This window comes from Mauremys mutica, unplaced genomic scaffold (assembly GCF_020497125.1).
Source record: "Mauremys mutica isolate MM-2020 ecotype Southern unplaced genomic scaffold, ASM2049712v1 000553F_np12_obj, whole genome shotgun sequence".
In the NCBI taxonomy this organism is placed as follows: Eukaryota; Metazoa; Chordata; order Testudines; family Geoemydidae; genus Mauremys; species Mauremys mutica.
The window spans coordinates 37,473-65,211 of NW_025423002.1; the positions used below are offsets into that span (position 1 = coordinate 37,473).

General features: G+C 71.4%; 2 protein-coding genes across 6 annotated transcripts; one reads left to right on the plus strand and one right to left on the minus strand.

Moving 5' to 3' along the window:
• The first annotated feature begins 1,996 nt into the window (after positions 1-1,996).
• On the plus strand, positions 1,997-14,620 carry LOC123357389 (coiled-coil domain-containing protein 22-like). The gene is made up of 19 exons (XM_045000617.1): positions 1,997-2,102; positions 2,288-2,367; positions 2,952-3,129; positions 3,405-3,537; positions 3,712-3,818; positions 4,684-4,750; positions 5,472-5,641; positions 5,746-5,945; positions 6,163-6,225; positions 6,738-7,464; positions 8,190-8,309; positions 10,506-10,625; positions 11,777-11,893; positions 11,989-12,090; positions 12,799-12,906; positions 13,136-13,231; positions 13,421-13,480; positions 14,120-14,194; positions 14,287-14,620. Exons 2-19 carry the CDS (start codon positions 2,318-2,320, stop codon positions 14,398-14,400), a joined length of 2,607 nt encoding a protein of 868 aa, XP_044856552.1. The 5' UTR covers positions 1,997-2,102; positions 2,288-2,317; the 3' UTR covers positions 14,401-14,620.
• LOC123357403 (forkhead box protein P3-like) lies at positions 14,559-26,510 on the minus strand. 5 transcript variants are annotated; one of them, XM_045000639.1, is made up of 13 exons: positions 26,237-26,510; positions 22,064-22,320; positions 18,818-18,956; positions 18,623-18,721; positions 18,269-18,359; positions 18,046-18,163; positions 17,624-17,711; positions 17,167-17,247; positions 16,772-16,931; positions 16,340-16,416; positions 16,089-16,190; positions 15,156-15,277; positions 14,559-14,788 (listed from the first exon to the last, which is right to left on the minus strand). In XM_045000639.1, exons 1-13 carry the CDS (start codon positions 26,249-26,251, stop codon positions 14,722-14,724), a joined length of 1,416 nt encoding a protein of 471 aa, XP_044856574.1. In that variant the 5' UTR covers positions 26,252-26,510; the 3' UTR covers positions 14,559-14,721. The 5 variants fall into 5 exon arrangements, with proteins under 5 accessions (XP_044856574.1, XP_044856572.1, XP_044856576.1 ...); XM_045000637.1 differs by having other exon boundaries at positions 15,068-15,277; XM_045000641.1 differs by lacking the exon at positions 22,064-22,320 and having other exon boundaries at positions 15,068-15,277.
• Positions 26,511-27,739: the final 1,229 nt, after the last annotated feature.

A 27,739-nucleotide genomic window follows, 5' to 3' on the forward strand; every position in this document is an offset into this window, starting at 1 on the left:
CTCCTGCCTGCCCCGGTGCATTCTGGGAGCCCCCCGGGTCCCCCGACTCCTGCCTGCCCCGGTGCATTCTGGGAGCCCCCCGACCCCTGCCTGCCCCGGTGCATTCTGGGAGCCCCCCGACCCCTGCCTGCCCCGGTGCGTTCTGGGAGCCCCCCGGGTCCCCCGACCCCTGCCTCCCCCGGTGCGTTCTGGGAGCCCCCCGGTCCCCCGACCCCTGCCTGCCCCGGTGCGTTCTGGGAGCCCCCCGGTCCCCCGACCCCTGCCTGCCCCGGTGCGTTCTGGGAGCCCCCCGGTCCCCCGACCCCTGCCTCCCCCGGTGCATTCTGGGAGCCCCCCGACCCCTGCCTGCCCCGGTGCATTCTGGGAGCCCCCCGACCCCTGCCTGCCCTGGTGCATTCTGGGAGCCCCCCGACCCCTGCCTGCCCCGGTGCATTCTGGGAGCCCCCCGACCCCTGCCTGCCCCGGTGCGTTCTGGGAGCCCCCCGGTCCCCCGACCCCTGCCTGCCCCGGTGCGTTCTGGGAGCCCCCCGGTCCCCCGACTCCTGCCTGCCCCGGTGCGTTCTGGGAGCCCCCCGGTCCCCCGACTCCTGCCTGCCCCGGTGCATTCTGGGAGCCCGTCGGGTCCCCAAATCCTGCTCAGCCCAGTTAGGGTGACCAGGCAGCAAGTGTGAAAAATCGGGACGGGGTGGGGGGGGTGTCACGGAGTGAGGGGGAGTCAGGCCCTGCACCCCCGGGCTCCCTGCCGATTCACCAGGTCTCTCAGCCAGCCAGTAAAGCAGAAGGTTTATTCAGACGACAGGAACACAGTCCAGGACAGGGTCTTGCAGGCACAGATAACAGGATCCCCCCGGTTAGGCCCATCTTGGGGGCCTCCCGGCCCCCTCGGGGATCAGAGCCTGGTCTCCCTGCCTCCCCTCTATCTCCAGCCAACTCCCGTCTGCCAACCCCCTCCGGCCCCTCCTCCCTGCTCAGCTCCTTTTCTTTGTCTCCCCACTGGCCAGAGGTGTCACCTCCCCTCCCCCAGGCCTAGCGACTCTCACAGTCTGAATACCTGCTTCCTACCTAAAATTCCTGGCTCTCCCCTCCCCCACACAGACAGTCCCTGCTCCATCACAGGGGGTGGGGGGGTAACAGGCGCCTATATAAGAAAAAGCCCCAAATGTTGGGACTGTCCCTATAAAATTGGGACATCTGGTAACCCTAGCCCCAGTGCATTCTGGGAGCTTCAGTGGAGACCCCCCCACACTCCAAGATTCTTGCTGGCCCCAGTGCATTGTGGGAGCCTCAATCCCCCCCCCCCCCCGGAAGAACTGGTCCTGTGGCAGCCCTGGGACAAGTGGGGCTGGACCCCGAACCCCAGCCGCCTCCTCTCAATTGATGGGGGAGCCCAGGAGCGCCCAGGAGCGGGAGTCAGGCCGAAGGTTGAACGTTGGGGGGGTCTCGGCGCCCCCTTTCCCCCGGGGCCCGGAAGAAGTGGGTGCAAAGAAGCCGGGTGCAGGACGGGACGTCGGGTCCCCTGGGGCGAGTCGCCCGGGGCCTCCAGCTCCCAAGCCTCCCATTCCAGCTGCGCCCAGGGGTCAGTCAGGCCGAGCCGGCCCCACGGCTCCACGGTGTCCGGAGAATTCGCACCCAGGACCAGGCACTCAGCCCGCGCCAGGCGCTCCCGCTCTGGGCCCGGGGTCCGGGCCAAGAGGTCACTAAGCAGCCATGGCAGGAACTAGGACTACAAATCCCAGCATGCAGTGGGCTAGGGAAGTGGGGCTGGACTACAAATCCCAGCATGCAACGGGCTGGGGAAGTGGGGCTGGACTACAAATCCCAGCATGCACCGGGCGAGGGACGTGGGGACTGGACTACAAATCCCAGCATGCAACGGGCTAGGGAAGTGGGGCTGGACTACAAATCCCAGCATGCACCGGGCTAGGGAAGTGGGGGCTGGACTACAAATCAGGGCTCCCAGCATGCACTGGGCGAGGGAAGTGGGGGCTGGACTACAAATCCCAGCATGCACCGGGCTGGGGGCGGGGCTAGACTACAATTCCCAGCGGCCCTTGCAGCGCGTCCTGTGACTCCGTGGCCGCAGAAGCGCAAAGAGGGAACCTGTGAGTGTGAACCAGCCCCCCCGGGACCCCCCACCTCCCTCTGCCTCTCCGGGACTCCCCCTCCCTCTGCCCCCCCGGGACCCCCCACCTCCCTCTGCCCCCCTTCCCGCGGGGGGGCTGGAGCCCCTGAGCCCAGCTGTGAGCCCCGGGTCCGGGTGCGAATCCTGCTCTCTCCCCCCCCACAGGGGTCGCTGCCTGGGGCCCCTCCCGCCACCATGGACGAGGTGGACAAGATCCTCATCCACTCGCTCCGCCTCTCCGGAACGTAAGCCCCGCCCCTTGCTGGGGGGCTGGGGGTGGGGGGTGCCGTGGGGCAGGGAGCAGGGGGGGGCTCAGTGGGGGGCTCTCCCTTGGCGCTCGGGGCTGGGGGGTGCCGTGGGGCAGGGAGCAGGGGGGGGGCTCGGTGGGGGGCTCTCCCCTGGCGCTCGGGGCTGGGGGGTGCCGTGGGGCAGGGAGCAGGGTGGGGGCTCAGTGGGGGGCTCTCCCCTGGCGCTCAGGGCTGGGGGGTGCCGTGGGGCAGGGAGCAGGGTGGGGGCTCAGTGGGGGGCTCTCCCCTGGCGCTCGGGGCTGGGGGGTGCCGTGGGGCAGGGAGCAGGGTGAGGGCTCAGTGGGGGGCTCTCCCCTGGCGCTCGGGGCTGGGGGGTGCCGTGGGGCAGGGAGCAGGGCGGGGGGCTCGGCAGGGGGCGCTTTCCCCGCCCATCAGCGCTAGTCGAATTTCAGTGCTGGGCGAGCCGTCCCTCTGCGGCGTTCTGTGCGGCTGTTTCCTGGCTGCCGCGCCCCAGAGGTGGCTGCACCCTGGCGCCGGGTCCCTGCCCGCCGGGGGGGCTGTCTGACGGCGGCTCCCCACAGGCAGGTCCCCGAGGAGGTGCAGAGCCTGCGGGAGTTCACCACGGAGCTGATCGTGGAGTCGGTGGTGCGATGCCTCCGCGTCATTCACCCGTCGCTGGGCACCAGCCTCGGCCACGTGCTGCCCCCTGGCATGTCGGCCCGGTTCCGCATCGGCACCAGCCTGGCCCAGGCCTGCCAGGTGAGAGACCCAGGAGTCCGGGCTCCCAGCCCCCCCCCCCCGCTCTAACCACTAGACCCCACTCCCCTCCCAGAGCTGGGGAGAGAACCCAGGAGTCCTGGCTCCCAGCCCTCCATCCTCTAACCACCAGCTCCTGCTCCCCTCCCAGAGCCAGGGAGAGGACCCAGGAGTCCGGGATCCCAGCCTCCCACCCGGTTCTAACCACCAGCCCCCACTCCCCACCCAGAGCTGGGGAGAGAACCCAGGAGTCCTGACGCTCCCCCCCTCCCCCCCAGGAGCTGGGCTACCAGGGAGAGGTCGGGTACCAGACTTTCCTGTACAGCAGCGAGCCCGAGATCCGGCGCCTCCTGCTGTTCCTTGTGGAGAAGCTGCCCAGGGACGACGCTGAGGACGCCAGGCAGCCGGCCGGTACCGGGGGGGCGCGGGGAGGGGCCATGCTGCGGGGCTCGTGGTGTGTCGGGGGGGCGGATCGGAGGGGTGACCCCATGGTGGGGGGCGGTGGGGATTTATGGGTGGGAGGCAGGAGCCATGGGCGGGGAATCCGGGGGGCGGTGGCGGCCGTGACCTTTGCTCCCCTTGCAGGGAAGTCGGCCGGGCTACTCCGCGCCATCGCGGCGAAGATCAAGGAGCAGCTGGGGACGCCCTGGGTGCCCCCCGCCTGCCGCACCCCACGGCTACAGCGGCTGCAGGTGGGTCCCCCCCCCCCCCGTTCAGACCCACGTGTCCAGCCCACGGGCCCATCTACCCCGGCGTCCCGGCCGGGGTACTGAACATGCACAATTGTACCCCAATGAACGACTGACGTTCTCCCGTCGTGTCCTGGAGTCAATATAATGCGGAATGTCTCTGGGACTGTTCAACCTGCCGTAACGGCCTGAGTGTTGTACCTGGGACGCTTCTCCGCTCTCGTGCGTTTAACGAGCTGTGAGTCGTTATCATTCGGGTACCGCATCTCTCAGCCTTGCGTCCCCCAGCGAGCGGATCCTTAACCAGCGTTGGGTAAACGCGCTCCGGGCTCGATGCGCGAGTCAGTATAACGTTGGCTCTGGTCACCGAGCGCCCGGCAGTCAGTCAGTGTCTGGTGAAATAGGGAACGCGGAGCTGGTAACGAATGTCTCACAAAACTCGACACGTTTCACGTAACACGAGGTGGGTGAATAATCGAAGGTCTCGGGTTCGAATTCCGTTACTACAAACCTTCCTTCGGGTTAACCCGGGACCGTCGGAGAAGCCGGGTGGGGACCGGTCGAGAGGATGGCGGCGCCGGCGCCGTTGAGCAGCTCAAGCCCGGTGCCGATCTCCCTGAAGGCGCTGGTTGGATTTCGGGGCATTTGAACCTGCCCCGCTGCTGGGGTCCCCCCGAACCCGGTGCAGAGCTGAGCAGACGTGGTTCTGTGGGCGGGGCGGGGCGTCCTGTTTTCCAGCATTGCCCTGCCCCCCCCCCGCTGGGCTTCACCCCCCAGGTGTCCCCTGGCAGCGCCCCCCTTGCCTATCTCAGACGGGTCCTGTGGCAGGCAGTTCCCCAGGCTAACGGCCTTGGTTTTCTCCCCGCAGGGCACCTGCCTGCTGAAACCCTTTCACGCCCACCCCTTGGTCCTGCCCCGCGATTCGGGGCCGGTTGGTAGGTGATGGGGCCGGGGGGGCTGGATCTGAGCTCCAGGGGTCTGGGGGGGACAGGATTGGGGCACAGAGGGGTGGAGGGGGCGTGGGTGGGAGTCGGGGAGGGGGGTCGAGGCAGGGGGTGTGGATGGAGTCCGGGTTGGCTGGGGGGAGGGGTTCTGGGGGGCTGGATTGGGGGCACAGGGGGGTGTGGGTGGGAGCTGGGGGGGGTCGAGGCAGGGGGTGTGGATGGAGTCCGGGTTGGCTGGGGGGAGGGGTTCTGGGGGGCTGGATTGGGGGCACAGGGGGGTGTGGGTGGGAGCTGGGGGGGGTCAAGGCAGGGGGTGTGGATGGAGTCTGGGTTGGCTGGGGGGAGGGGTCCTGGGGGGCTGGATTGGGGGTGTGGGTGGGAGCTGTGGGGGGTCGTGGCAGGGGGTGTGGATGGAGTCCGGGTTGGCTGGGGGGAGGGGTCCTGGGGGGCTGGATTGGGGGCACAGGGGGTGTGGCTGGGGGGAGGGGTCCTGGGGGGCTGGATTGGGGGCACAGGGGGGTGAGGCTGGGGGGAGGGGTCCTGAGGGGCTGGATTGGGGGCACAGGGGGGTGTGGCTGGGGGGAGGGGTCCTGGGGGGCTGGATTGGGGGCACAGGGGGGCGTGGGTGGGAGCAGGGCGGGGTCAGGCTGGAGGTGGGGGCAGGGCTCTGGGGCAGGGGCCGGGCTCTGACCTCCATGTCTGCCCCCCCCAGAGCGCCGGGAGTTTTTCGGGGGGTTCCTGCCCCCGGTGCCGGCCCAGCCCCCCCGGCCGGGCGCTGGGGCCCCCTCCCTGCTGGAGCGACACGCGGGCGACCTGGGGGCGCAGCACGACTGGGAGGCCGACTGGCAGAGCCAGGGGCTGGCGTCTCGCCTGCCCCCCAAGGTGAGAGGGGCCGGGGGGGGCTGGATGTTTGGGGTCTCCTGGCCCCCAGGAACACATGCCCGGGGGGGTTCCCAAGTTGCACTGACCCCCCCTCCCCCCCCCAGGAGTACGTGCAGTGGAAGCGTCAGCGGCTCCGGCGGCGCCTGCTGGACCAGCTGCGTCTGGCCGCCCCCCCCCACGGCACCGCCGGCCCCCCCCAGCCAGGGGCACCGGACCTGGCAGAGCTGCTGAGCGCGGGGGGCGCCGGGGGCCCCTGGCCAAGGGGTCCCGCTTCAGCCACGCCCCGCGCCTGGCACATGAACAGGTACCGGGGGCTGGGGGGCAGCGCTGGGGGGCTGGGGAGGGGCTCAGAAGTCGGGGTACCTGGGCAGACTTTGGGTGTGGATGGGGGATTATGGGGGCTGGAGGGGGGCTTAGGGGCTACCCAGGAGGTTGGGGGAGACTTGGGGGGAGGGGGTGGCTGGGGGGGATGGGGGGATTGAGGGGAGGCCCCCCGTGACTGCCCCCCTTGTGCCCCCCAGGAGCTCGTGGGGCAGATGCAGGCGGCGCTGGAACCTCTCGCGTCCTCCAAGACCTCGGAGCAGGTAGCGGGGGGGGGGGCAATTCGGGGCGGGGGGGGTGACGGGTTGGACCCAGAACCCACCTCTGCCCCCCCCCCCCCGTCCTGCTGAGCCAGAGCCGCCGGCTGCGCCCGCCCAGCCCCCGCTCTGACCCCCGCGCCCCACAGCCCCCCCCGAACCGAAAGCAGCTCACGGGGGGGGTCCTGCCCTTAGCCCCCGGGGGTCTGACCCCCCAGAAACGCGGTTTGCCCTGCGGAGAGCTCAGGGACTGTGCCCCCCATAACACACGGGGGGGTTGCCCGGCTGCTCCCCCCCCCCGGTACTAACACACACCGGGGTCGTTAATCAGTAACAAGCGATTGTATTAAATCCCCCCCTGCCCCCCCCCGGGTAGGAACAGACGCGACCGGGGGAGTCGCCTGGCGCTGTCGCCTCGACCTGAATCCAGAGACCCCCCCCCGCCCCCCCGGGAGAGCCCTTGGCCCAGCTCGGGGGCACCTGGGGGTCCCCCCCCTTGTTCTGTCCCCCCCCCGCAGCTCTGGCCCACGCCGGGTATCCCCACCCCCCCCCCCCCCCCCGGAAAAGCCCCAGGCCAGGGGACAGGTCACATGTCCTGGGAGCCCCCCCGGCCTGACTCCCGGGGGACCTGCCTGCAAACAGCGCCAGCCCCGGCCCCAGCCGATTGTCCTGCTTAACGGCCTGTTCCTGGCCCCCCCTCGCACCACTGCACCGGGCCCTGAGCACGAGCGCCACGTTTACACGCGCGACCCCCCCCTCGCACCACTGCACCGGGCCCCGAGCACGAGCGCCACGTTTACACGCGCGACCCCCCCTCGCACCATTGCACCGGGCCCCGAGCACGAGCGCCACGTTTACACGCGCGACCCCCCCGCGCACCATTGCACCGGGCCCCGAGTTCTTCCTCAGACCCCGAGCGCCACGTTTACACGCGCGACCCCCCCTCGCACCATTGCACCGGGCCCCGAGCACGAGCGCCACGTTTACACGCGCGTCCCCCCCCTCGCACCATTGCACCGGGCCCCGAGCACGAGCGCCACGTTTACACGCACGACCCCCCCTCGCACCATTGCACTGGGCCCCGAGCACGAGCGCCACGTTTACACGCGCGACCCCCCCTCGCACCATTGCACCGGGCCCCGAGCACGAGCGCCACGTTTACACGGGCGACCCCCCCTCGCACCATTGCACCGGGCCCCGAGCACGAGCGCCACGTTTACACGGGCGACCCCCCCTCGCACCATTGTACCGGGCCCCGAGCTCTAGCGCCACGTTTACACGCGCGACCCCCCCTCGCACCATTGCACCGGGCCCCGAGCACGAGCACCACGTTTACACACGCGACCCCCCCTCGCACCATTGCACCGGGCCCCGAGTTCTACCTCAGACCCCGAGCGCCACGTTTACACGCGCGACGACTCCCCCCAGCTGATGAGCTTCCTAACGCCGCCTTACGAGGGAGCTTTTCCATGGAGCACGTGCCAGTCACCTCGTATTCCCTCGTTCGCTGGCTCAGAGACTCCCAGGGTGGGAAGGGGCCTTGGGAGGGATCTAGTCCAACCCCCGGCTCAAAGCAGGGCCACGCCCCAGACCCCTAAGTGCCCCCCAAGGATTGAACTTGCAGCCCCGGGTTTAGCCGGCCGATGCGCAAACCCCTGAGACTGCAACATCACGGGGGCGCTAGCTGGAGGGAGGGGGACCCCCATAAAGGGCAGGGGAGGGGGGCACTCAGCAGTTGGGGGACAGGGGACCATGATACAGGGTGCAGGATGGTGCTCTGGGGGAACCCCAACACAGCTGGGAAATCAGAGCTCCCGCCTGGCTTGGCCGTTAACCCTGGAGCCTAATGATGGCGGGTTCTCCTCCCCTGCCCCCTGCTGGTCCCTGGCAGGACTCAGCCAGCTGGTGGGGGGGCTGTTCCCAGGGTGCCCCCCATGCTGGCCTAGAGACCCCCCTTCTCCCCTCCCCAGGAGGTGCAGGTGCGGCAGGAGGAGGAGCTGGCTGGCCTGCGGGGGGAGCTGCAGCGCCTGGAGGCCGAGATGGACGCCGTGTGCGGGGAGGTGAAGGTCCTGGAGCTGAGCCTCAGCCAGGTGAGAGCCGGGGGCGTTTCTCCATCTGGGGGGCAGGGCTGAATCTGGGGGGGTGTGCACCCCGATCTCTCTGCCCCACCTCCGCCTAGGGTGAGGGGGGTGCCGGGGGGGTGTGCACCCCGATCTCTCTGCCCCACCTCCGCCTAGGGTGAGGGGGGTGCCGGGGGGGTGTGCACCCCGATCTCTCTGCCCCACCTCCGCCTAGGGTGAGGGGGGTGCCGGGGGGGGCGTGCACCCCGATCTCTCTGCCCCACCTCCGCCTAGGGTGAGGGGGGTGCCGGGGGGGGCGTGCACCCCGATCTCTCTGCCCCACCTCCGCCTAGGGTGAGGGGGGTGCCGGGGGGGGCCGTGCTCCCCTGGACTCTCTGCCCCCAGGCGGCGGGGGGGCTCGGGGGGCTGGGGGGGGGCCATGCTCCCCTGATCTCTCTGCCCCCAGGCGGAGGGGGGGCTGGGGGAGGTGCCGGGGGGGCCGTGCTCCCCTGATCTCTCTGCCCCCAGGCGGAGGGGGGGCTGGGGGGTGTCGGGGGGGGGCCGGGCTCCCCTGATCTCCCCACCCCCAGGCGGAGGGGTCGCTGGGGGGTGTTGGGGGGGGGGCCGTGCTAGCCTGGTCTCGCGGCCCCCAGGCGGAGGGGGGGCTGGGGGGTGTTGGGGGGGGGCCGTGCTCCCCTGGTCTCTCTGCCCCCAGGCGGAGGCGGGGCTGGGGGGTGCCGGGGGGGCCGTGCTCCCCTGGTCTCTCTGCCCCCAGGCGGAGGGGGGGGGGGGGGGTGTTGGGTGGGCCGTGCTCACCTGGTAACTCAGCCCCCCCGCGGCTCGGGGCTCGGGGATGTGGGGGGGGGGCCGTGCTCCCCTGGTCTCTCTGCCCCCAGGCGGAGGGGGGCTCGGGGGTGTTGGGGGGGGGCCGTGCTCCCCTGATATCTCTGCCCCCAGGCGGGGGGGGGCTGGGGGGTGTCGGGGGGGCCGTGCTCCCCTGGTCTCTCTGCCCCCAGGCGGAGGGGGGGTGGGGGGGGGTGGGGGGGGCCCGTGCTCCCCGGGACACTCTGCCCCCAGGTGGAGGGGGGCTCGGGGGTGTCGGGGGGGCCGTGCTCCCCTGATCTCTCTGCCCCCAGGCGGAGGGGGGCTGGGGGGTGTCGGGGGGGGGGCCGTGCTCCCCTGGTCTCTCTGCCCCCAGGCGGAGGGGGGCTGGGGGGGGGGGGGGGGGGCCCGTGCTCCCCTGGTCTCTCTGCCCCCAGGCGGAGGGGGGCTCGGGGGTGTCGGGGGGGCCGAGCTCCCCTGATCTCTCTGCCCCCAGGCGGAGGGGGGCTGGGGGGGGCGGGGGGGGGGGCCGTGCTCCCCTGGTCTCTCTGCCCCCAGGCGGAGGGGGGCTGGGGGGTGTTGGGGGGGGCCCGTGCTCACCTGTTCTCTCTGCCCCCAAGCGGAGGGGGGCTGGGGGGTGTTGGGGGGGGGGGCCGTGCTCCCCTGGTCTCTCTGCCCCCAGGCGGAGGGGGGCTCGGGGGTGTTGGGGGGGGGGCCGTCCCCCCCTGGTCTCTCTGCCCCCAGGCGGTGGGGGGTGGGGGGTGTGGGGGGGGGGGGCCGTGCTCCCCTGATCTCTCTGCCCCCAGGCGGAGGGGGGCGGGGGGGTCGGGGGGGGGGCCGTGCTCCCCTGGTCTCTCTGCCCCCAGGCGGAGGGGGGGCTGGGGGGTGTTGGGGGGGGCCCGTGCTCCCCTGGTCTCTCTGCCCCCAGGCGGAGGGGGGCTCGGGGGTGTTGGGGGGGGGGGGCCGTGCTCCCCTGGTCTCTCTGCCCCCAGGCGGAGGGGGGCTCGGGGGTGTTGGGGGGGGGCCGTGCTCCCCTGGTCTCTCTGCCCCAAGGCGGAGGGGGGACTGGGGGGTGTTGGGGGGGGGCCGTGCTCCCCTGGTCTCTCTGCCCCCAGGCGGAGGGGGGCTCGGGGGTGTTGGGGGGGGGGCCGTGCTCCCCTGGTCTCTCTGCCCCCAGGCGGAGGGGAGCTGGGGGGGCTCGGGGGGGGCCGTGCTCCCCTGATCTCTCTGCCCCCAGGCGGAGGGGGGGCTGGAGGGTGTCGGGGGGGCCGTGCTCCCCTGATCTCTCTGCCCCCAGGCGGGGTGCCGGGGGTGCCGTGCTCCCCTGGTCTCTCTGCCCCCAGGCGGAGGGGGGCTCGGGGGTGTTGGGGGGGGCCCGTGCTCCCCTGGTCTCTCTGCCCCCAGGCGGAGGCGGGGCTGCGGCAGCAGCGGCTGGCTCTGGGGGGGCGCGAAGAGACCCTGCAGGTGAAGAGCCGGGCCCTGGAGCTGCTCCCCCAGGCTGAGAACAACCTGGCCAAGCTGCAGGTACCGGGGGGGGGTCAGACTTGGGGAGGGGGGTCCGGGGGGGCCGGGGGTGCATGCTGGGGGGCACTGGGGTTGGAGGGGGGCCTGGGAGGGTGGATGGGCAGCGAGGACGGTAGCTGGGATGTTTGGGGGGCCAGGAGGAGGGGGGACATGGGGGGCTGGGGGACGTTGGGGGGCGGAGGGGGGATGTGGGGGGGCCAGGGCGGGCGCTGACCCCTCTGCCCCCCAGCGGCTGGTGGAGAGCAGCGCCCAGCGCCTGGTGCACCTGGCCGCGCAGTGGGACGTTGGGGGGCTGGGGGACGTGGGGGGGCGGAGGGGGGGCTGGGGGACGTGGGGGGGTGGAGGGGGGGCTGCGGGACGTTGGGGGGGGGCTGGGGGATGTGGGGGGGCGGAGGGGGGCTGGGGGACGTGGGGGGGCGGAGGGGGGGCTGGGGGACGTGGTGGGGCTGCGGGACGGGGGGCCGCGGGGGGCCGGGGCGGGCGCTGACCCCTCTGCCCCCCAGCTGCTGGTGGAGGGCAGCGCCCAGCGCCTGGTGCACCTGGCCGCGCAGTGGGACGTTGGGGGGCTGGGGGACGTGGGGGGCCGGGCGCAGTGGGACGGTGGGGGGCTGGGGGACATTGGGGGCGGAGGGGGGGCTGGGGGACGTGGGGGGCCTGGCGCATTGGCACGGAGGGTGGCTGGGGGACGTGGGGGGCCGGGCGCAGTGGGACGTTGGGGGGCTCGGGGAAGTGGGGGGCGGGGCGCAGTGGGAGGTTGGGGGGCTGGGGGACGGGGGGGGCGGAGGGGGGGCTGGGGGACGTGGGGGGGCGGAGCGGGGGCTGGGGGACGTTGGGGGGCGGAGGGGGGGCTGCGGGACGGGGGGCGGAGGGGGGCCGCGGGGGGCCGGGGCGGGCGCTGACCCCTCTGCCCCCCCAGCTGCTGGTGGAGGGCAGCGCCCAGCGCCTGGTGCTCCTGGCCGCGCAGTGGGACGTTGGGGGGCTGGGGGACGTGGGGGGCCGGGCGCAGTGGGACGTTGGGGGGGTGGGGGACGTGGGGGGGCGGAGGGGGGGCTGCGGGACGGGGGGGGCTGGGGGACGTTGGGGGGCTGCGGGACGGGGGGCGGAGGGGGGGCTGGGGGGCCGGGGCGGGCGCTGACCCCTCTGCCCCCCAGCTGCTGGTGGAGGGCAGCGCCCAGCGCCTGGTGCTCCTGGCCGCGCAGTGGGAGACGCGCCGGGGGCCGCTTGTGGATCAGTATCGTCACCTCCGGGCCGCTCGCCACTCCCGCCAGGTGAGCCTGGGGGCGGGGCTTCTCTGAGGGGGCGGGGCTCCCCCTGGGGTGGCCCCTCCCCTGCTGACCCCCCCCCCCCCGTTCTCCCCCCCCAGCTGGAGTCGACCCGGCGCGTCTCGGAGATCCAGGCCCTGCACGAGCGCGGCCGGAGCGCGGCCACCGAGGCCCAGCGCAAGGAGGAGCTGTGCCGGCAGCTGGTGGGCGGGGCCTCTGGCTCGGGGGCGGGGCCTCTGGCTCGGGGGCGGGGCCTCTGGGGTGGGGGGAACTGGGCATGTGCCCTTTGCACGCCCACCGGCGGCTGGCTGGGTGTGGTTTGCACGCCCAGCTGGGGGGTGGGGGCCCTTTGCACACCCACCTGGGGCTGGCCGGGAAGTGACGGGTGTCATTTGCACGCCCAGCTGGGGGGAGGGGGCCCTTTGCACGCCCACCTGGGGCTGGCTGGGTGTCGTTTGCACGCCCAGCTGGGGGGAGGGGGCCCTTTGCACGCCCGCCTGGGGCTGGCTGGGTGTGGTTTGCACGCCCAGCGGGGGGGGGGGGGGAGCCCTTTGCACGCCCGCCTGGGGCTGGCTGGGTGTGGTTTGCACGCCCAGCTGGGGGGTGGGGGCCCTTTGCACCCTCACCTGGGGCTGGCTGGGTGTGGTTTGCACGCCCAGCTGGGGGTGGGGGCCCTTTGCACACCTGCCTGGGGCTGGGTGTGGTTTGCACACCCAGCTGGGGGGTGGGGGCCCTTTGCACGCCCGCCTGGGGCTGCCTAGGTGTGGTTTGCACGCCTGGCTGGGGGTGGGGGGAGCCCTTTGCACGCTGGTTGTGCACATCCCCCGGCTGCAGCACCTGGAGAATTGAGGCCCCCCCTGCGGGGCCTGGGGGGGGCGGGGCAGACACTGACCCCCCCCCCGCCCCCCCAGCTGACGGAGCTGGAGTCGCTCCCCAAGGACGTGTCGCGGGCAGCCTACACCCAGCGCATCCTCGAGATCGTCGGCAACATCCGCAAGCAGAAGGAGGAGATCACCAAGGTAACGGGGGGGTCGTCCCCCCGGTGATCCCCGGGTAACCCCTCCCCCAGCGTGGGGGGGCCCCCCCGGCAGCGGTAGCAGATCTCTCCCCTCCCCCAGCGTGGGGGGGCCGGGGTGTGGGGGCCCCCCCGGCAGCGGTAGCAGATCTCCCCCCTCCCCCAGCGTGGGGGGGCCGGGGTGTGGGGGGCCCCCCCGGCAGCGGTAGCAGATCTCTCCCCCGGCCCCCCAGATCCTGTCGGACACCCGGGCCCTGCAGAAGGAGATCAACGGCCTGAGCGGGAAGCTGGACCGGACCTTCGCTGTCACCGACGAGCTGGTCTTCAAGGTGGGGGGGCCCTGGGGGAGGGGCTGGGTGGGGCGCTCCCCTGGGGGGTATGGGGGGGAGGGGTGTGGGGAGATTCCCAAAGGGGCCCCTTGGGGGGGCTCGGGGGGGGCTGGCCTGGGGCAGTCGGGGGGGGCGGTAAGGTGGGGGAGGAGCAGGGTTCCTGACCCCCCCCTTGTCTCTGCCCCCCAGGATGCCAAGCGGGACGAGTCGGTCCGGAAAGCCTATAAATACCTGGCAGCTCTTCACGAGGTGGGTGTGGGGGGGGCAGGGCTGGGGGTGCCCCGGGGGGCAGGGTGGGGGGCAGTTCGCGGAGGCTGGGGGGGCAGGGCTGCGGGTGCCCCGGGGGGCAGGGTAGGGGGCAGCTCGCGGAGGCGGGGGGGGGCCGGGAGGGGGGTGCCCGGGGGGCAGGGTAGGGGGCAGCTCGCGGAGGCTGGGGGGGGCAGGGCTGGGGGTGACCTGGGGGGCAGGGCTGGGGGTGCCCCGGGGGGCAGGGTAGGGGGCAGCTCGCGGAGGCTGGGGGGGCAGGGCTGGGGGTGCCCCGGGGGCAGGGTAGGGGGCAGTTCGTGGAGGCTGGGGGGGCAGGGCTGGGGGTGCCCCGGGGGGCAGGGTAGGGGGTAGTTCGTGGAGGCTGGGGGGGCAGGGCTGGGGGTGCCCCGGGGGGCAGGGTAGGGGGTAGTTCATGGAGGCTGGGGGGGGCAGGGCTGGGGGTGCCCCGGGGGGCAGGGTAGGGGGCAGCTCGCGGAGGCTGGGGGGTCTGGGGGTACCAGAAACCCAGGAGTGGATCTAGGGGACCGGGGTGGGGGTGGGGCTGCTCTAGTCCGGGGGGCTGGGGCAGCCCAGCGGCCGGGGGGGCTCATTAACCCCTGTCCTGCTGCCCCCCCCCCCCAGAACTGCAGCCAGCTGATCCAGACGATCGAGGACGCGGGCGCCATCCAGCGGGAGACCCGGGACCTGGAGGAGCAGGTGAGAGTTGGGGGGTTGGGCCCGGAGGCTGGGGGGCGCCACGGGGCCCTCCCGGCTCCAGCGCTGAAGGAGTTAATGTGCCCCCCCCCCAGATCGAGAGCGAGGGGACCAAGAAGACTTTGGCCAACCTGGAGCGGATCCTGAGCGACTACCGGGCCCTGCGGCAGGAGAACGCGGCGCTGCTGGGGCGGAGCCGGGAGCCCTGAGCCGGCTGCATATAACGCCCCCCCCCCAGCGGGGCCCCCGATTCTCCACTGCCCCACCCCCACCCCCCTTCTCTCCCCTGCCAGCTGCTGCAGCCGCCCCCCCCCCCAAGCAGCAGCTGAGTCGGGGCACTGGAGTTTGCTCCCTTTATTCCCCCCCAGCCTGGCGCCAAGGCGGCTGTGGCTGGGGTGCAGCGTCCCCCCCCCCCATTCCCCTGCTGGAACGAGGCCAATAAAGTCCTGGGTTTTGCAGACAGCTCCTGTGTCCAGTGGGGGGGGGCTCACGGGGGGGGTCTCAGCCCCTGGAGGTGCCCTGGGGGTGTCTCATCGGCTGGGGCGGGAGGGGGGCGCGAAGGGCAGGGGGGGCAGCAGGTGCTTCAGCTCCAGGTACCTGGGGGGGGGGGAACAAAAGGGGATGAGGGAAAGGGGTGTGGCTACCACATTTTGGTCCCGCCCTCTTCACCCCTGGGGGCGTGGTTAATGCCTGGGGCCCCACCCATCCATGCTGGACCCTCCAGGGGGCGTGGCTAATGGTTCAGGTCCCTGGGTGTAGCTAATGGGAGGCCCCGCCCACCCCTGCTGGATCTTCCTGGGGCGTGGCTAACGGGAGGCCCCGCCCACCCCTGCTGGATCTTCCTGGGGCGTGGCTAACGGGAGGCCCCGCCCACCCCTGCTGGATCCTCCTGGGGGCGTGGCTAATAGCTGCTGGTCCCTGGGCGTGGCTAACAGGAGGCCCCGCCCACCCCAGGGCACCGTACGGGGGGGGTCGCTGGTTCCGCTTCTTCTGGAACTCGGCCTCGTCCACGGTCCACACGGCGCCTTTCACGTGCTCCACTCGCACGAAGCACTTGTGCAGGCTCAGGTTGTGCCGCACGGCGTTCTGGGGGGGGAGGGGGGTCAGGGGACCTGCAGCTCCCCCCCTGCGCTGCCGGTGCCCCTCACTCCCGACCCGCAGCCCCCAGCCCCCCCCTGCGCTGCCGGTGCCCCTCACTCCCGACGCGCAGCCCCTGCCCCCCCCCAGCGCTGCCGGTGCCCCTCACTCCCCCCCCCAGCGCTGCCGGTGCCCCTCACTCCCGACCCGCAGCCCCTGCCCCCCACCCCCAGCTCTGCCGGTGCCCCTCACTCCCTGCCCCCCCGCTGCTGCCCCTCTCTCCTGACCTGCAGCCCCTACCCCCCCCAGCGCTGCCAGTGCCCCTCACTCCCTGCCCCCCCAGCCCCGCCGGTACCCCTCACTCCCGACCCCCAGCCCCCCCCAGCCCCGCCGGTGCCCCTCACTCCCGACCCGCAGCCCCTGCCCCCCCAGCCCCGCCGGTGCCCCTCACTCCCGACCCGCAGCCCCTGCCCCCCCAGCCCCGCCGGTGCCCCTCTCTCCAGACCTGCAGCCCCGACCCCCCCGCAGCGCTGCCAGTGCCCCTCACTCCCTGCACCCCCCAGCCCCTCTGGTGCCCCTCACTCCCGACCCGCAGCCCCTGCCCCCCCCCAGCCCCGCCGGTGCCCCTCACTCCCTGCCCCCCCCAGCCCCGCCGGTGCCCCTCACTCCTAACCCGCAGCCCCCGCCAGCCCCACCGGTGCCCCTCACTCCTGACCCGCAGCCCCCGCCAGCCCCACTGGTGCCCCTCACTCCCGACCCGCAGCCCCGCGCCCTCCCCAGCCCCGCCGGTGCCCCTCACTCCCAACCCGCAGCCCCTCACCTTCCAGGTGGCCGTGTTGTGGCGGAAGTAGCCGAACATGCGGCTGAACCATTGATAAATCTCGTTCAGCGTCAGCTGGCGGTGGGGGGATCCCAGAATGGCCTGCGGGGGAGGGGGGGTCAGGGCTCGGGGGAGGGTAACCCCCCCTCGGCCTCTGGGGCTGGGGGGGCCCCTCGGGGCCAGGCAGGGGAGTTGAGGGGATGATGAGGGGGGGAAGGGAACAATAGGGCAGCCCCCCCCCCGGTGCTCACCCAGCGGATCAGCATCGCGTAGGTAAAGGGCGGCCGGGCCCTGCTGAACCGATAAAACTCCAAGGTGGGGCCCAGGTCTGGGGGGGGAGAACAGAGCTGTCAATCACGGGGCTGCTGCCCCCCCCACAGCATAGCCCCCCCCACACCAGCCTGTGTTACCCCCTCCCCCGGTGAGCGCTCACCCCTCACTCAACACTGGCCCCCGCTCCCCTCCCAGAGCCGGGGCGAGAACCCAGGAGTCCTGGCTCCCAGCCCCCACTCCCCTCCCAGAGCCGGGGCGAGAACCCAGGAGTCCTGGCTCCCAGCCCCCCTGCTCTAACCCTCCAGCCCCCTCCCAGAGCCGGGAGAGAACCCAGGAGTCCTGGCTCCCAGCCCCCCACTCCCCTCCCAGAGCCCAGGGGAACCCAGGAGTCCTGGCTCCCAGCCGCTCACCTGAGCAGATGCCGGCGCCGTGGCTGACATAGGGGTGGGCCTGGGGGGTCAGTGGCGGCTGCAGCGCCCCCTTCTGGGCGGGGAGGGCGGCTCCAGCCCGGGCCCAGCCCGAGGGGGTGGGGGGTTGGGAGGCGCAGCGCTGGCCCTTCGCTGACATTGCCTGGGGGGGGAAGGGGCAGGTAAGTGATGGGGGAGGGGACTCTGGACCCGCCCCCCCCCCAGGGATTGCACCCCCTGCTCCCCTGGGCCTTAGGCCCCACCCCCATGAATGCTCTGGGTCCTCAGGCCTTTGGCCCTGCCCCCACTAACTTCAGCTCTGCCCCGATGTCTGGCCCCGCCCCCAAGGCCTCAGGCCCCACCCCCACTCCATCTTCCCCCCCCCCCCCGGCTCTTACTGGGTCAAGGGCTCGGTCCGGGGCCTCCGTCGTGGCCAGCTGGGCCTGCATGGCCCCCAGGCGCCGCCGCTCCCGCTCCAGCTGGGGGGGAGAGAGGGGGCAGGAAATGGGGGGGTGGGGGGAATCCTCCTGTACTACGACTCCCACAATGCACCAGGACTACAACTCCCCTGAGGCACCAGGATGACACCTCCCATGATGCTCTGCGATGCCATTGGGCCAGTGGTTCGAGCCCACCCCCCTCCTCCAGGGCTGGAGCTGTGAATTTGTCGGGGACACGAGGCCCTAATCCCCAGCCCCCCACATGGAGATGCCTGTGAGGGGGGAGCCCCCCGATATCCAAGGCTGGTGCCCCCCGGCCCCAATTATCCCCCCACCCTCCTCTCCCCGAGGCAGCGCGCAGCTGCGATGTCCCCCCCAGGCCCTGTGGGGCAACCACACCCCGACCGACCCTCACCTGCTCCTCCAGGTGCTCGACCAGCTCCCTCTGCCGCCGGCACTGGGCTGCCCTGTCCTGTGCCCAGAGCGGGTCCTGCCGGGGGCGTCTGCCGAGATCAACAGCTCAGCTGTGTCTCCCCACACAACCACCAGCCCCCAGCCCCTCCCAGAGCCGGGAGAACCCAGGAGTCCTGGCTCCCAGCCCCCACTGCTCTGACCCACCAGCCCCCACCCCCCTCCCAGAGCTGGGAGAACCCAGGAGTCCGGGCTCCCAGCCCCCCCTGCTCTAACCACCAGCCCCCACTCCCCTCCCATTGCCAGGAGAACCCAGGCGTCCTGGCCCCCAGCCCCCCCTGCTCTAACCACCAGCCCCCACTCCCCTCCCAAAGCCGGGGAGAACCCAGGAGTCCTGGCTCCCAGCCCCCCCGCCCCAGCACTCACCTCTCAGTCTGGCCGCTGTGGTCCCCGGGGCTGGGGCAGCGCTGTGGGGGGGACCGGTCTGGCGAGCGGGGGGCAGGCGGGTCCCTCGGAATCCACTCCACGCCCGTGATGTTAATCCCTGGAACGGGGAGGGGGAGAAACGGGGGGTGGACCAGGGCACTGGGCCTGTCTGCACCCCCCTGCCAGAACCCCCCCCAGCACCCTACATGCCCCCCCCAGTTACCGTGTGTCAAGCCGTGGTGGGACCTCAGCACCAGCACGCCGGGGGGCTGGAGGTGCAGGATGGAGGGGCGGGCGCTGGGCTCCGGAGACATCTGGGAAGGGGAGGAAAGTGAGGGGTGAATGGGGGGTAGAAGCCAGGAGTCCGGGCTCCCAGCCCCCTCCGCTGTTACCACCAGCCCCCCGTCCCCTCCCAGCACCGAGGAGAGAACCCAGGCGTCCGGGCTCCCAGCCTCCCCCCCGCTCTAACCACTAGACCCCACTCCACTCCCAGAGCCGGGGGGAGAACCCAGGCGTCCGGGTTCCCAGCCCCCCCCTCCCCTCCCAGCACCGGGGAGAGAACCCAGGCGTCCGGTACCTGTTGGATGAGCAGTGCCTGGCGCTGGGTGTCCTGGAGCAGGGCCTGGAGGTGGGGGGTGGTTTGGGGGTCCCCCATCGCCAGGGGGTATGGTGGCACCTGTGGGGCAGGCAAAGGGGGGGGGCTGTCAGTCCTGGGGTCTAGGGAGGTCGGCTGCCCCCTCTGTGCCCCTCCCCCAGCCCTGTGGGGACGCACCTGCTGCTTCCTGGCGGGGGCGCTGGTTCCGTGGGTGAGCACCGTGGGGCGGATCTGGGCCCCGCCAGTCGGGCCAGCGGGGCTGTTGCCATGGGGCACTCGGGATGACGTGGGGCTGGGCATCGGGGCCTGGCGCAAGCTGTGGGGAGAAAGGGCAGGTGAGAGGGTGGGAGAAGCTACAAGGAAGCACACGCATGTGCAACTGGTCACACTGCTCACGTGTGAGCCGTGTAACACATCCCACGTACACGCACGGAGGAGATGCATGCCTGTCACGGGGAGCACACGCGTGGGAGTGGTTTCCCATGGCATGGGGGTCACCAGGCGTGCGGAGCTGTGCAACACGCGATGAGTGGCTTCACGGTGAGCATGCATGCACACTGCTGCGTGTGCGAACCACACGACGTGTCCTGTGTGGCCCCCGGGGAACACGCGTGTGTGGGGCTGAACCGTGTCACGCGCGGGGGCCGGGAGCCGCTGGGCCCAGCTGGACCTTAGCAGCCCTCAGCCTCCCTGACGAGCAGTGGGGCTAATTAGTGACCCCGGCTGGGGGAAACGGGCCTCCATTAGCCAGCCTGGTCTGAGCCAGAGCCGGGGGATCCAGGAGAGGGGGCAGAGGGGCGGATGTGGGGCGAGATAGAGGGAGACTTTGGGGGCTGGGAGGGCTTGTTAGAGGCATGGAGGGGGTGGGGGGGCTCGGGGACCCCCGCGGGGGGCAGTGACCTGTGGGTCCGGCTGTGGGGTTTTCCTGACAGCGCCACCACCTGTGTCCGTGATCCAGCGAGTCTGATCCGTGCGACGTCCCGGCCCGGGGCACGTGCGTGACTGTGTAGGAGCCGTGTCTCCCCCCCGTGCCCGCCCAGGGCCGCGCAGCCTCGTGACACGCGTGGGCCGATGGGATCTGTGGCCTGCCTCGCACGCCCAGCACACGGAGCCCTCCTGTGGTTTGCACACGTGTGGCCCCCGTGACATGCATGTACTTCCTGTGTGCTTGGGCCCCTCCCACGCCGGCCCAGCGGGGCTCACATGGCATTGTGAACAGGCCTGGACACGTGCCGCACCCTCCGGATGGGCGGCCCGGGTTGGGGGGGTGAGCAGCCACCCACCTCCTTGGGGGGCAACCAGCCAGCGCCCCCCATTTCCCCCCCACACCTTGACCGCCAGCCCCCCTCCCCTCCCCGAGCTGGGGACAGAACCCAGGAGTCCTGGCTGCCCCCCCGCCCCACTCCCCCCACAGGGCAAGGGGCCGCTTCGACCGCTTCCCGGCAGCGGGGGCGGGGCCGGGGGCAGGTTCCGAGAATCGGGGTGACGTCCCGTTCAGCCCCCCCCGTCCGATTTCTCACCGCGGCGCCCGCTTCCCAGACGTCACGGAACCCGGCACGTCAGCGGCGTGGGCCGTGGCGCCGGGGGATCAATCTGGGGTGCCCCCCCCAGCCTCAGCCTGCACGGAGGCCCCCAGCCCAGCCCCACGGGCCCGAGGGAGCAGGGGCCGGGGGCGTTGCAATGCTACACAATGCGGTATTCTCGTGGGGGCCCCACTTGCCCCCCCGCGCAGCCCTGCCTGGGAGGCTGGATTTCACCCCCCTCCCCAAAGCTCGAATCACCCTGGGCCTGGAGATATCACACACGAGTAACCAGCTCAGGTCTTACAGGCCCCACTCCGCTCCCAGAGAACCCAGGCGTCCTGGCTCCCAGACCACCCCCACGCTCTGAGCACCAGCCCCCCTCCCCTCCCAGAGCCGGGAGAGAACCCAGGAGTCCTGGCTCCCAGCCCCCCTCCCCTCCCAGAGCCAGGGAGAGAACCCAGGAGTCCTGGCTCCCAGCCCCCCCTGCTCTCACCCACCAGCACCCACTCCCCTCCCAGAGCCGGGAGAGAACCCAGGAGTCCTGGCTCCCAGCCCCCCCTGCTCTCACTCACCAGACCCCGCTCCCCTCCCAGAGCTGGGAGAGAACCCAGGAGTCCTGGCTCCCAGCCCCCCCTGCTCTCACTCACCAGCCCCCGCTCCCCTCCCAGAGCCTGGGAGAGAACCCAGGAGTCCTGGCCCCCAGCCCCCCTGCTCTAACCACCAGCCCCCACTCCACTCCCAGAGCCCGGAGAGAACCCAGGAGTCCTGGCTCCCAGCCCCCCCTGCTCTCACTCACCAGCCCCCGCTCCCCTCCCAGAGCCAGGGAGAGAACCCAGGAGTCCTGGCTCCCAGCCCCCCCGCTCTAACCCACCAGCCCCCACTCCCCTCCCAGAGCCGGGAGAGAACCCAGGAGTCCTGGCTCCCAGCCCGCCCTGCTCTAACCCACCAGCCCCCACTCCCCTCCCAGAGCCAGGAGAGAACCCAGGAGTCCTGGCTCCCAGCCCGCCCTGCTCTAACCCACCAGCCCCCACTCCCCTCCCAGAGCCAGGAGCGAACCCAGGCGTCCTGGGCCCCAGCCCCTGAGCCGGGTATTTCGCCCCGGTTCCGGCGGCTGCACTTTCTGTCCTGGGTGTTTTCTGGGCCCGGGGGCCGGTTCCGCGTGAGGGGCTGGGCCTGGCGGGGAGCCTGGTGGGCGTCCACAGGGGGATTGGAAAGAGGTGTCGGGAGGGGACTGGTTCAGCCCGGCCGGGGTCCCCTCCCCTGTGGTGTGAATGTGACATTCAGGCTCCCGGCCCGAGGAGCCGAGTGGGAACCGGGAGTTCGAGACGGGATCAATCCACGGGGCTGGGTTTGCGGGCGCGTCGCCTTGTTCAAATCCTGCTGTTTGGCTCCGGATTGACCCTGGGGGGCTTGGCTCTGAATCCCGCCCTGCTCCTAGTGCAATCAGGAGTGACTCCGGATTGACCCTGGGGGGCTTGGCTCTGAATCCACCCCTGCTCCTAGTGCAATCAGGAGTGACTCTGAATTGTCCCTGGGGGGGCTAGGCTCAGAATCCCGCCCTGCTCCTAGTGCAATCAGGAGTGACTCCGGATTGACCCTGGGGGGCTTGGCTCTGAATCCACCCCTGCTCCTAGTGCAATCAGGAGTGACTCTGGATTGTCCCTGGGGGGGCTAGGCTCAGAATCCACCCCTGCTCCTACTGCAGTCAGGAGTGACTCTGAATTGTCCCTGGGGGGGCTAGGCTCAGAATCCCGCCCTGCTCCTAGTGCAATCAGGAGTGACTCTGGATTGACCCCAGGGCAGCTGAGATCAGAAACCAGTCCTGTCCCCACTGAAATCAAGGGTTAATCTGGATTGACCCTGGGGCAGACTCCCCCCCGCTCCGTCGCACCCCACTCACCGCTCGGCGCTCCTCGGCATCCCGGCTGGCAGGGGAGCAGTGCGAAATCCGCCCCCCGGCTGGGGATTTATAGGGCGCCGTGGGGCGGCCGCGCTCCCCGAGGGTGCGACGTGCCGGTGACTCAGTGGAAACGGAGCGCCAGGGCGACGTGCCCCGCGTGCCCTTTGTGGGGGGTTTTTCTTTGCTCGAAAATAACACCAGCTTCTCGGTCGGGGTTTTCGGCGCCCCAGCCCCCGAGGCTGCTCAGCACCGAGAAGCTACCGCAAAACTCTCAGTGTGCGAGGGAAAGAAAACCACAGAGCGCACGAGAGAGACACCCGCGGGTGCACACCCCTCACCCGCCCGCCCGCCGGGGGCCACGGCTTCGCGGGGGGCTCGGGAGCGGGGCCGAGGGACTGGGGTCGGCTGGGAAGCCCGGGGCGGGCGCAGCGTGTCTGCCATGCAGGAGCCATGGGGCTTTGTTGCTAATGGCGCAGGGAGAGAACCCAGGAGTCCAGGCTCCCAGCCCCCCCTGCACTAACCCACCAGCCCTCACTCCCCTCCCAGAGCCGGGGAGAGAACCCAGGCATCCTGGCTCCCAGCCCCCCCTGCTCTAACCACCAGCCCCCACTCCCCTCCCAGAACCGGGAGAGAACCCAGGCATCCTGGCTCCCAGCCCCCCCTGCTCTAACCACCAGCCCCCACTCCCCTCCCAGAACCGGGAGAGAACCCAGGCATCCTGGCTCCCAGCCCCCCCTGCTCTAACCACCAGCCCCCACTCCCCTCCCAGAACCGGGAGAGAACCCAGGAGTCCTGGCTCCCAGCCCCCCCTGCTCTAACCACCAGCCCCCACTCCCCTCCCAGAACCGGGAGAGAACCCAGGCATCCTGGCTCCCAGCCCCCCCTGCTCTAACCACCAGCCCCCACTCCCCTCCCAGAACCGGGAGAGAACCCAGGAGTCCTGGCTCCCAGCCCCCCCTGCACTAACCCACCAGCCCTCACTCCTCCCAGAGCCGGGGAGAGAACCCAGGAGTCCTGGCTCTCAGCCCCCCCTGCTCTAACCACCAGCCCCCACTCCCCTCCCAGAGCCGGGAGAGAACCCAGGAGTCCTGGCTCCCAGCCCCCCCTGCACTAACCCACCAGCCCCCACTCCCCTCCTAGAGCCGGGAGAGAACCCAGGAATCCGGGCTCCCAGCCCCCCCTGTTCTGACCCACCAGCCCCTACTCCCCTCCCAGAGCCGGAAGAGAACCCAGGAGTCCGGGCTCCCAGTTTGGCGAGGGGTGTGTGTGTGTCAGAGGTACAGGCCCGTCGTGGGTGAGGCGTGTGTGTGCACACGCGTGTGTGTGACACGCGCCGGCAGCGAGGGCTCGTGCGTAGCCGTTGCCTGTGGGGCTGGCTACCAGCCCCTGTCTCGGGCCAGCCCTGGGTGTGTGCGGGAGGCTGGTGTCTGGGGTTGTGATGCTGTGAGTGTAACCGTGTGGCTGAGGGTGTGCAAACCAGGGGTGTGTCCGATTGTGTATCAGGGGGGTGTATGGTTGTGTAGTGGTGGGTGGGTGTGATTGTGTAGCACTCTGTGCATGATTGTTTAGTGCTCTGTGTGCGTGTGGTTGTGTAGGTGTCCGTGTGTGATCGTGTAGCGCTGTGCATGCGATTGTGTATTGCTTGGTGTGTGTGTGTCAGTGTGGTTGTGTAGGTTTCTGAGTGTGAGTGTGTAGCGCTGTGTGTGTCATTGTGGTTGTGTAGCAGTTGGGGGGGTGTCAGTGTGGTTGTGTAGGTTTATGAGTGTGATTGTGTGTCACTGTGGTTGTGTAGCGCTCGGTGTGTGAGTGTCAGTGTGGTTGTGTTGGTCTCTGCGTGTGACCACTTAGCAGTGTGTGTGCATGTGTCAGTGTGGTTGTGTAGCGCTGTGGGGGGGCAGTGTGGTTGAGTGGAGCTGGGGGGGTGACTGTGGTTGTGTGGAGCTGGGGGGTCAGTGTGGTTGTGTGGAGCTGGGGGGGGTGAGTGTGGTTGTGTGGAGCTGGGGGGTCAGTGTGGTTATTTAAAACTGGGGGGGGAAATTGTGGTTGTGTAGAGCGGGGGGGGGGGTCAGGGTGGTTGTGTAGCGCTGGGGGGGCAGTGTGGTTGTGTAGCGCTGGGGGGTCAGTGTGGTTGTGTAGTGCTGGGGGGGTCAGTGTGGTTGTGTGGAGCTGGGGGGGTCAGTGTGGTTGTGTGGAGCTGGGGGGTCAGTGTGGTTGTGTAGCGCTGTGGGGGGTCAGTGTGGTTGTGTGGAGCTGGGGGGGGTCAGTGGGGTTGAGTGGAGCTGGGGGGGTGAGTGTGGTTGTGTGGAGCTGGGGGGGGCAGTGTGGTTGAGTGGAGATGGGGGGGTCAGTGTGGTTGAGTGGAGATGGGGGGGCAGTGTGGTTGTGTAGCGCTGGGGGGGTCAGTGTGGTTGTGTGGAGCTGGGGGGCAGTGTGGTTGTGTGGAGCTGGGGGGAGTCAGTGTGGTTGTGTAGCGCTGGGGGGGTCAGTGTGGTTGTGTGGAGCTGTGGGGGGTCAGTGTGGTTGTGTGGAGCTGTGGGGGGGGTCACTGTGGTTGTGTGGAGCTGGGGAGGTCAGTGTGGTTGTGTGGAGCTGGGGGGGTCAGTGTGGTTGTGTAGCGCTGGGGGGGGCAGTGTGGTTGTGTGGAGCTGGGGGGGGCAGTGTGGTTGTGTGGAGCTGGGGGGGTCAGTGTGGTTGTGTAGCGCTGTGGGGGGTCAGTGTGGTTTTGTGGAGCTGGGGGGGATCAGTGGGGGTGTGTGGAGGTGGGGGGGTCAGTGTGGTTGTGTAGCGCTGTGGGGGGGCAGTGTGGTTGTGTGGAGCTCGGGGGGGTCAGGGTGGTTGTGTGGAGCTGGGGGGGTCAGTGTGGTTGTGTGGCGCTGGGGGGGGTCAGTGTGGTTGTGTGGAGCTGTGGGGGGGTCAGTGTGGTTGTGTGGAGCGTGGGGGGTCAGTGTGGTTGTGTGGCGCTGGGGGGGGTCAGTGTGGTTGTGTGGAGCTGGGGGGGTCAGTGTGGTTGTGTAGTGCTGTGGGGGGGTCAGTGTGGTTATGTAGCACTGGGGGGGGCAGTGTGGTTGTGTGGAGCTGGGGGGGCAGTGTGGTTGTGTAGTGCTGGGGGGGGCAGTGTGGTTGTGTGTCGCAGGGGGGGGTCAGTGTGGTTGTGTGGAGCTGTGGGGGGGTCAGAGTGATTGGGTGGAGCGTGGGGGGGCAGTGTGGTTGTGTGGCGCTGGGGGGGGTCAGTGTGGTTGTGTGGAGCGGGGGGGGTCAGTGTGGTTGTGTAGCGCTGTGGGGGGGCCGTGTGGTTGTGTGGAGCTGGGGGGGTCAGTGTGGTTGTGTGGAGCTGTGGGGGGGGTCAGTGTGGTTGTGTGGAGCTGGGGGGGTCAGTGTGGTTGTGTAGCGCTGGGGGGGGCAGTGTGGTTGTGTAGAGCTGGGGGGGGCAGTGTGGTTGTGTGGAGCTGGGGGGGCAGTGTGGTTGTGTAGCGCTGGGGGGGGGAGTGTGGTTGTGTAGCGCGGGGGGGGTCAGTGTGGTTGTGTGGAGCTGTGGGGGGGCATTGTGCATCTGTGGAGCTGGGGGGGACGGTGTGGTTGTGTAGCGCTCGGGGGGGCACAGTGGTTGTGTGGAGCTGGGGGGGCAGTGTGGTTGTGTAGCGCTGGGGGGGGGCTGTGTGGTTGTGTGGAGCTGGGGGGGGCAGTGTGGTTGTGTAGCGCTGGGGGGGGCAGTGTGGTTGTGTGGAGCTGGGGGGTCAGTGTGGTTGTGTGGAGCTGGGGGGATCTGTGTGGTTGTGTGGAGCTGTGGGGGGGTCAGTGTGGTTGTGTGGAGCTGGGGGGGTCAGTGTGGTTGTGTAGCGCTGGGGGGGGCAGTGTGGTTGTGTGGAGCTGGGGGGGGTCAGTGTGGTTGTGTAGCGCTGGGGGGGGCAGTGTGGTTGTGTAGCGCTGGGGGGTCAGTGTGGTTGTGTAGCGCTGGGGGGGGCAGTGTGGTTGTGTGGAGCTGGGGGGGGCAGTGTGGTTGTGTGGAGCTGGGGGGGGTCAGTGTGGTTGTGTAGCGCTGGGGGGGGCAGTGTGGTTGTGTGGAGCTGGGTGTACGCGTGTCCCACCCTGGCCCCCCGACCCGTCTCCTCACCCCTTCCCCCGCCCCCCAGCCTCCCCCCCAGCGGCTCAGCCCCTCCCCAGCCCCCCTCTCACCTTGGGGGGCCCCATGGCCGCTGGCTCCGAGCTCCGGGGCTCCTCAGTCGCTTGTGGGCCCCCCCCCGCCGGCCCCGGTTATATGGGCGCCGGCCTCCTCCCGCCGCGATGCCAAACCCTCCACCCGCCCCCCAGACCCACCTCCTGCCCCCCCGGCGCCGCGGGGCGCTGCTGGCCCGACCCCCCCGGGCGGGCGGGGAATTTTCAGGGGAACTCCAGGGTCAGGTCGGGGCGCGGGAACTTTCACTGCGCCGGAGAGAAAGCAGCCGGCTGAGCCGAGACGGCACCGGGGCCCGCGGGCCCCCCCGGCACCGCCCGCCCCCCCCAGCGCCCCCCAGCATCCCCCGGCGCCACCCGTCCCCCAAGAGCCCCCTGCCACCTCCCGTCCCCCCCCAGAGTCCCCCGGCGCCGCCCGTCCCCCCCCAGCACCCCCCAGCACCGCCCGGCTCCCCAGATCCACCCAACACCACCCGTCCGCCCCAAAGCCAGGCCCGTGGGCACCTCCCGGCACTGCCCATCCCCCCGCCGAGCCCCCAGGCGCCACCCGTCCCGCCCGAACCAGGCCCATGGGCACCCCCTGGCACCACCCATCCCCCCAGAGCCCCCCAACACCACCCGTCCACCACTGAGCTGGGCCCGCAGCTCCCCCCTGGCACTGCCTGGCCCTCCCCAGAGCCGAGCCCGCAGGCACCCCCTGGCAGAGGGGCGGGCGTGGGGACGGGCTGAGGGATGGGTGTGGGGCAGAACAGGCAGGTGGAGGGGTGGGGATGGACGGGCAGGCGGGCAGAGGGGCGGGTGGGGGGCAGGCGTGGGGATAGGCAGAGGGGCGGGCGGGGGGGGCAGGAGGGAGGAGGAGTGGGGATGGGCAGAGGGGCGGGCGGGGGGGCAGGAGGGAGGAGGGGTGGGGATGGGCAGAGGGGCGGGCGGGGGGGCAGGAGGGAGGAGGGGTGGGGATGGGCAGAGGGGCGGGGGCAGGAGTCCAGGGGGCAAAGGCTCAGCACGGGGTGAACCTGCCCAGCCGGCTCGGGGCCCCGGGGGGCAGGACAGGGAGGCGGGGGCAGGGCAGGCAGGCGGGGGGATGGGCAGAGGGGCGGGGGGAGGGATCTGGGGGGGCGAAGGCTCAGCACGGGGGGGGGCGCTGCCCAGCCGGCCCGGGGCCCCGGGGGGCAGGACAGGGGGGCGGGGGCAGGAGAGGTGGGGGTGGGGTGGGGATGGGGAGAGGGGCGGGCGGGGGGCAGGACAGGGGGGCGGGGGCAGGAGAGGTGGGAGGAGGGGTGGGGATGGGCAGGCAGGGGGGAGCAGGCGGGGGGGGATGGGCAGAGGGGCAGGGGGGGCAGGAGAGGTGGGAGGAGGGGTGGGGATGGGCAGAGGGGCGGGGGGAGCAGGCGGGGGGGGGATGGGCAGAGGGGCGGGGGGAGCAGGCGGGGGGGGATGGGCAGAGGGGCGGGGGGGGCAGGAGAGGTGGGAGGAGGGGAGGGGATGGGCAGAGGGGTGGACAGAGGG

Coding starts and splice junctions, on each gene's coding strand:
- LOC123357403 (XM_045000637.1), bottom strand. Junction 18,360..18,622: donor AGGCACTGCTCATCCAACAG/GTACCGGACGCC, acceptor TCCCCTTCCCAG/ATGTCTCCGGAGCCCAGCGC. Junction 15,278..16,088: donor ACAACACGGCCACCTGGAAG/GTGAGGGGCTGC, acceptor CTCCCCCCCCAG/AACGCCGTGCGGCACAACCT.
- LOC123357389 (XM_045000617.1), top strand. CDS start 2,318: ATGGACGAGGTGGACAAGATCCTCATCCACTCGCTCCGCCTCTCCGGA. Junction 3,819..4,683: donor CACGGCTACAGCGGCTGCAG/GTGGGTCCCCCC, acceptor TTCTCCCCGCAG/GGCACCTGCCTGCTGAAACC. Junction 12,907..13,135: donor AGAAGGAGGAGATCACCAAG/GTAACGGGGGGG, acceptor CCGGCCCCCCAG/ATCCTGTCGGACACCCGGGC.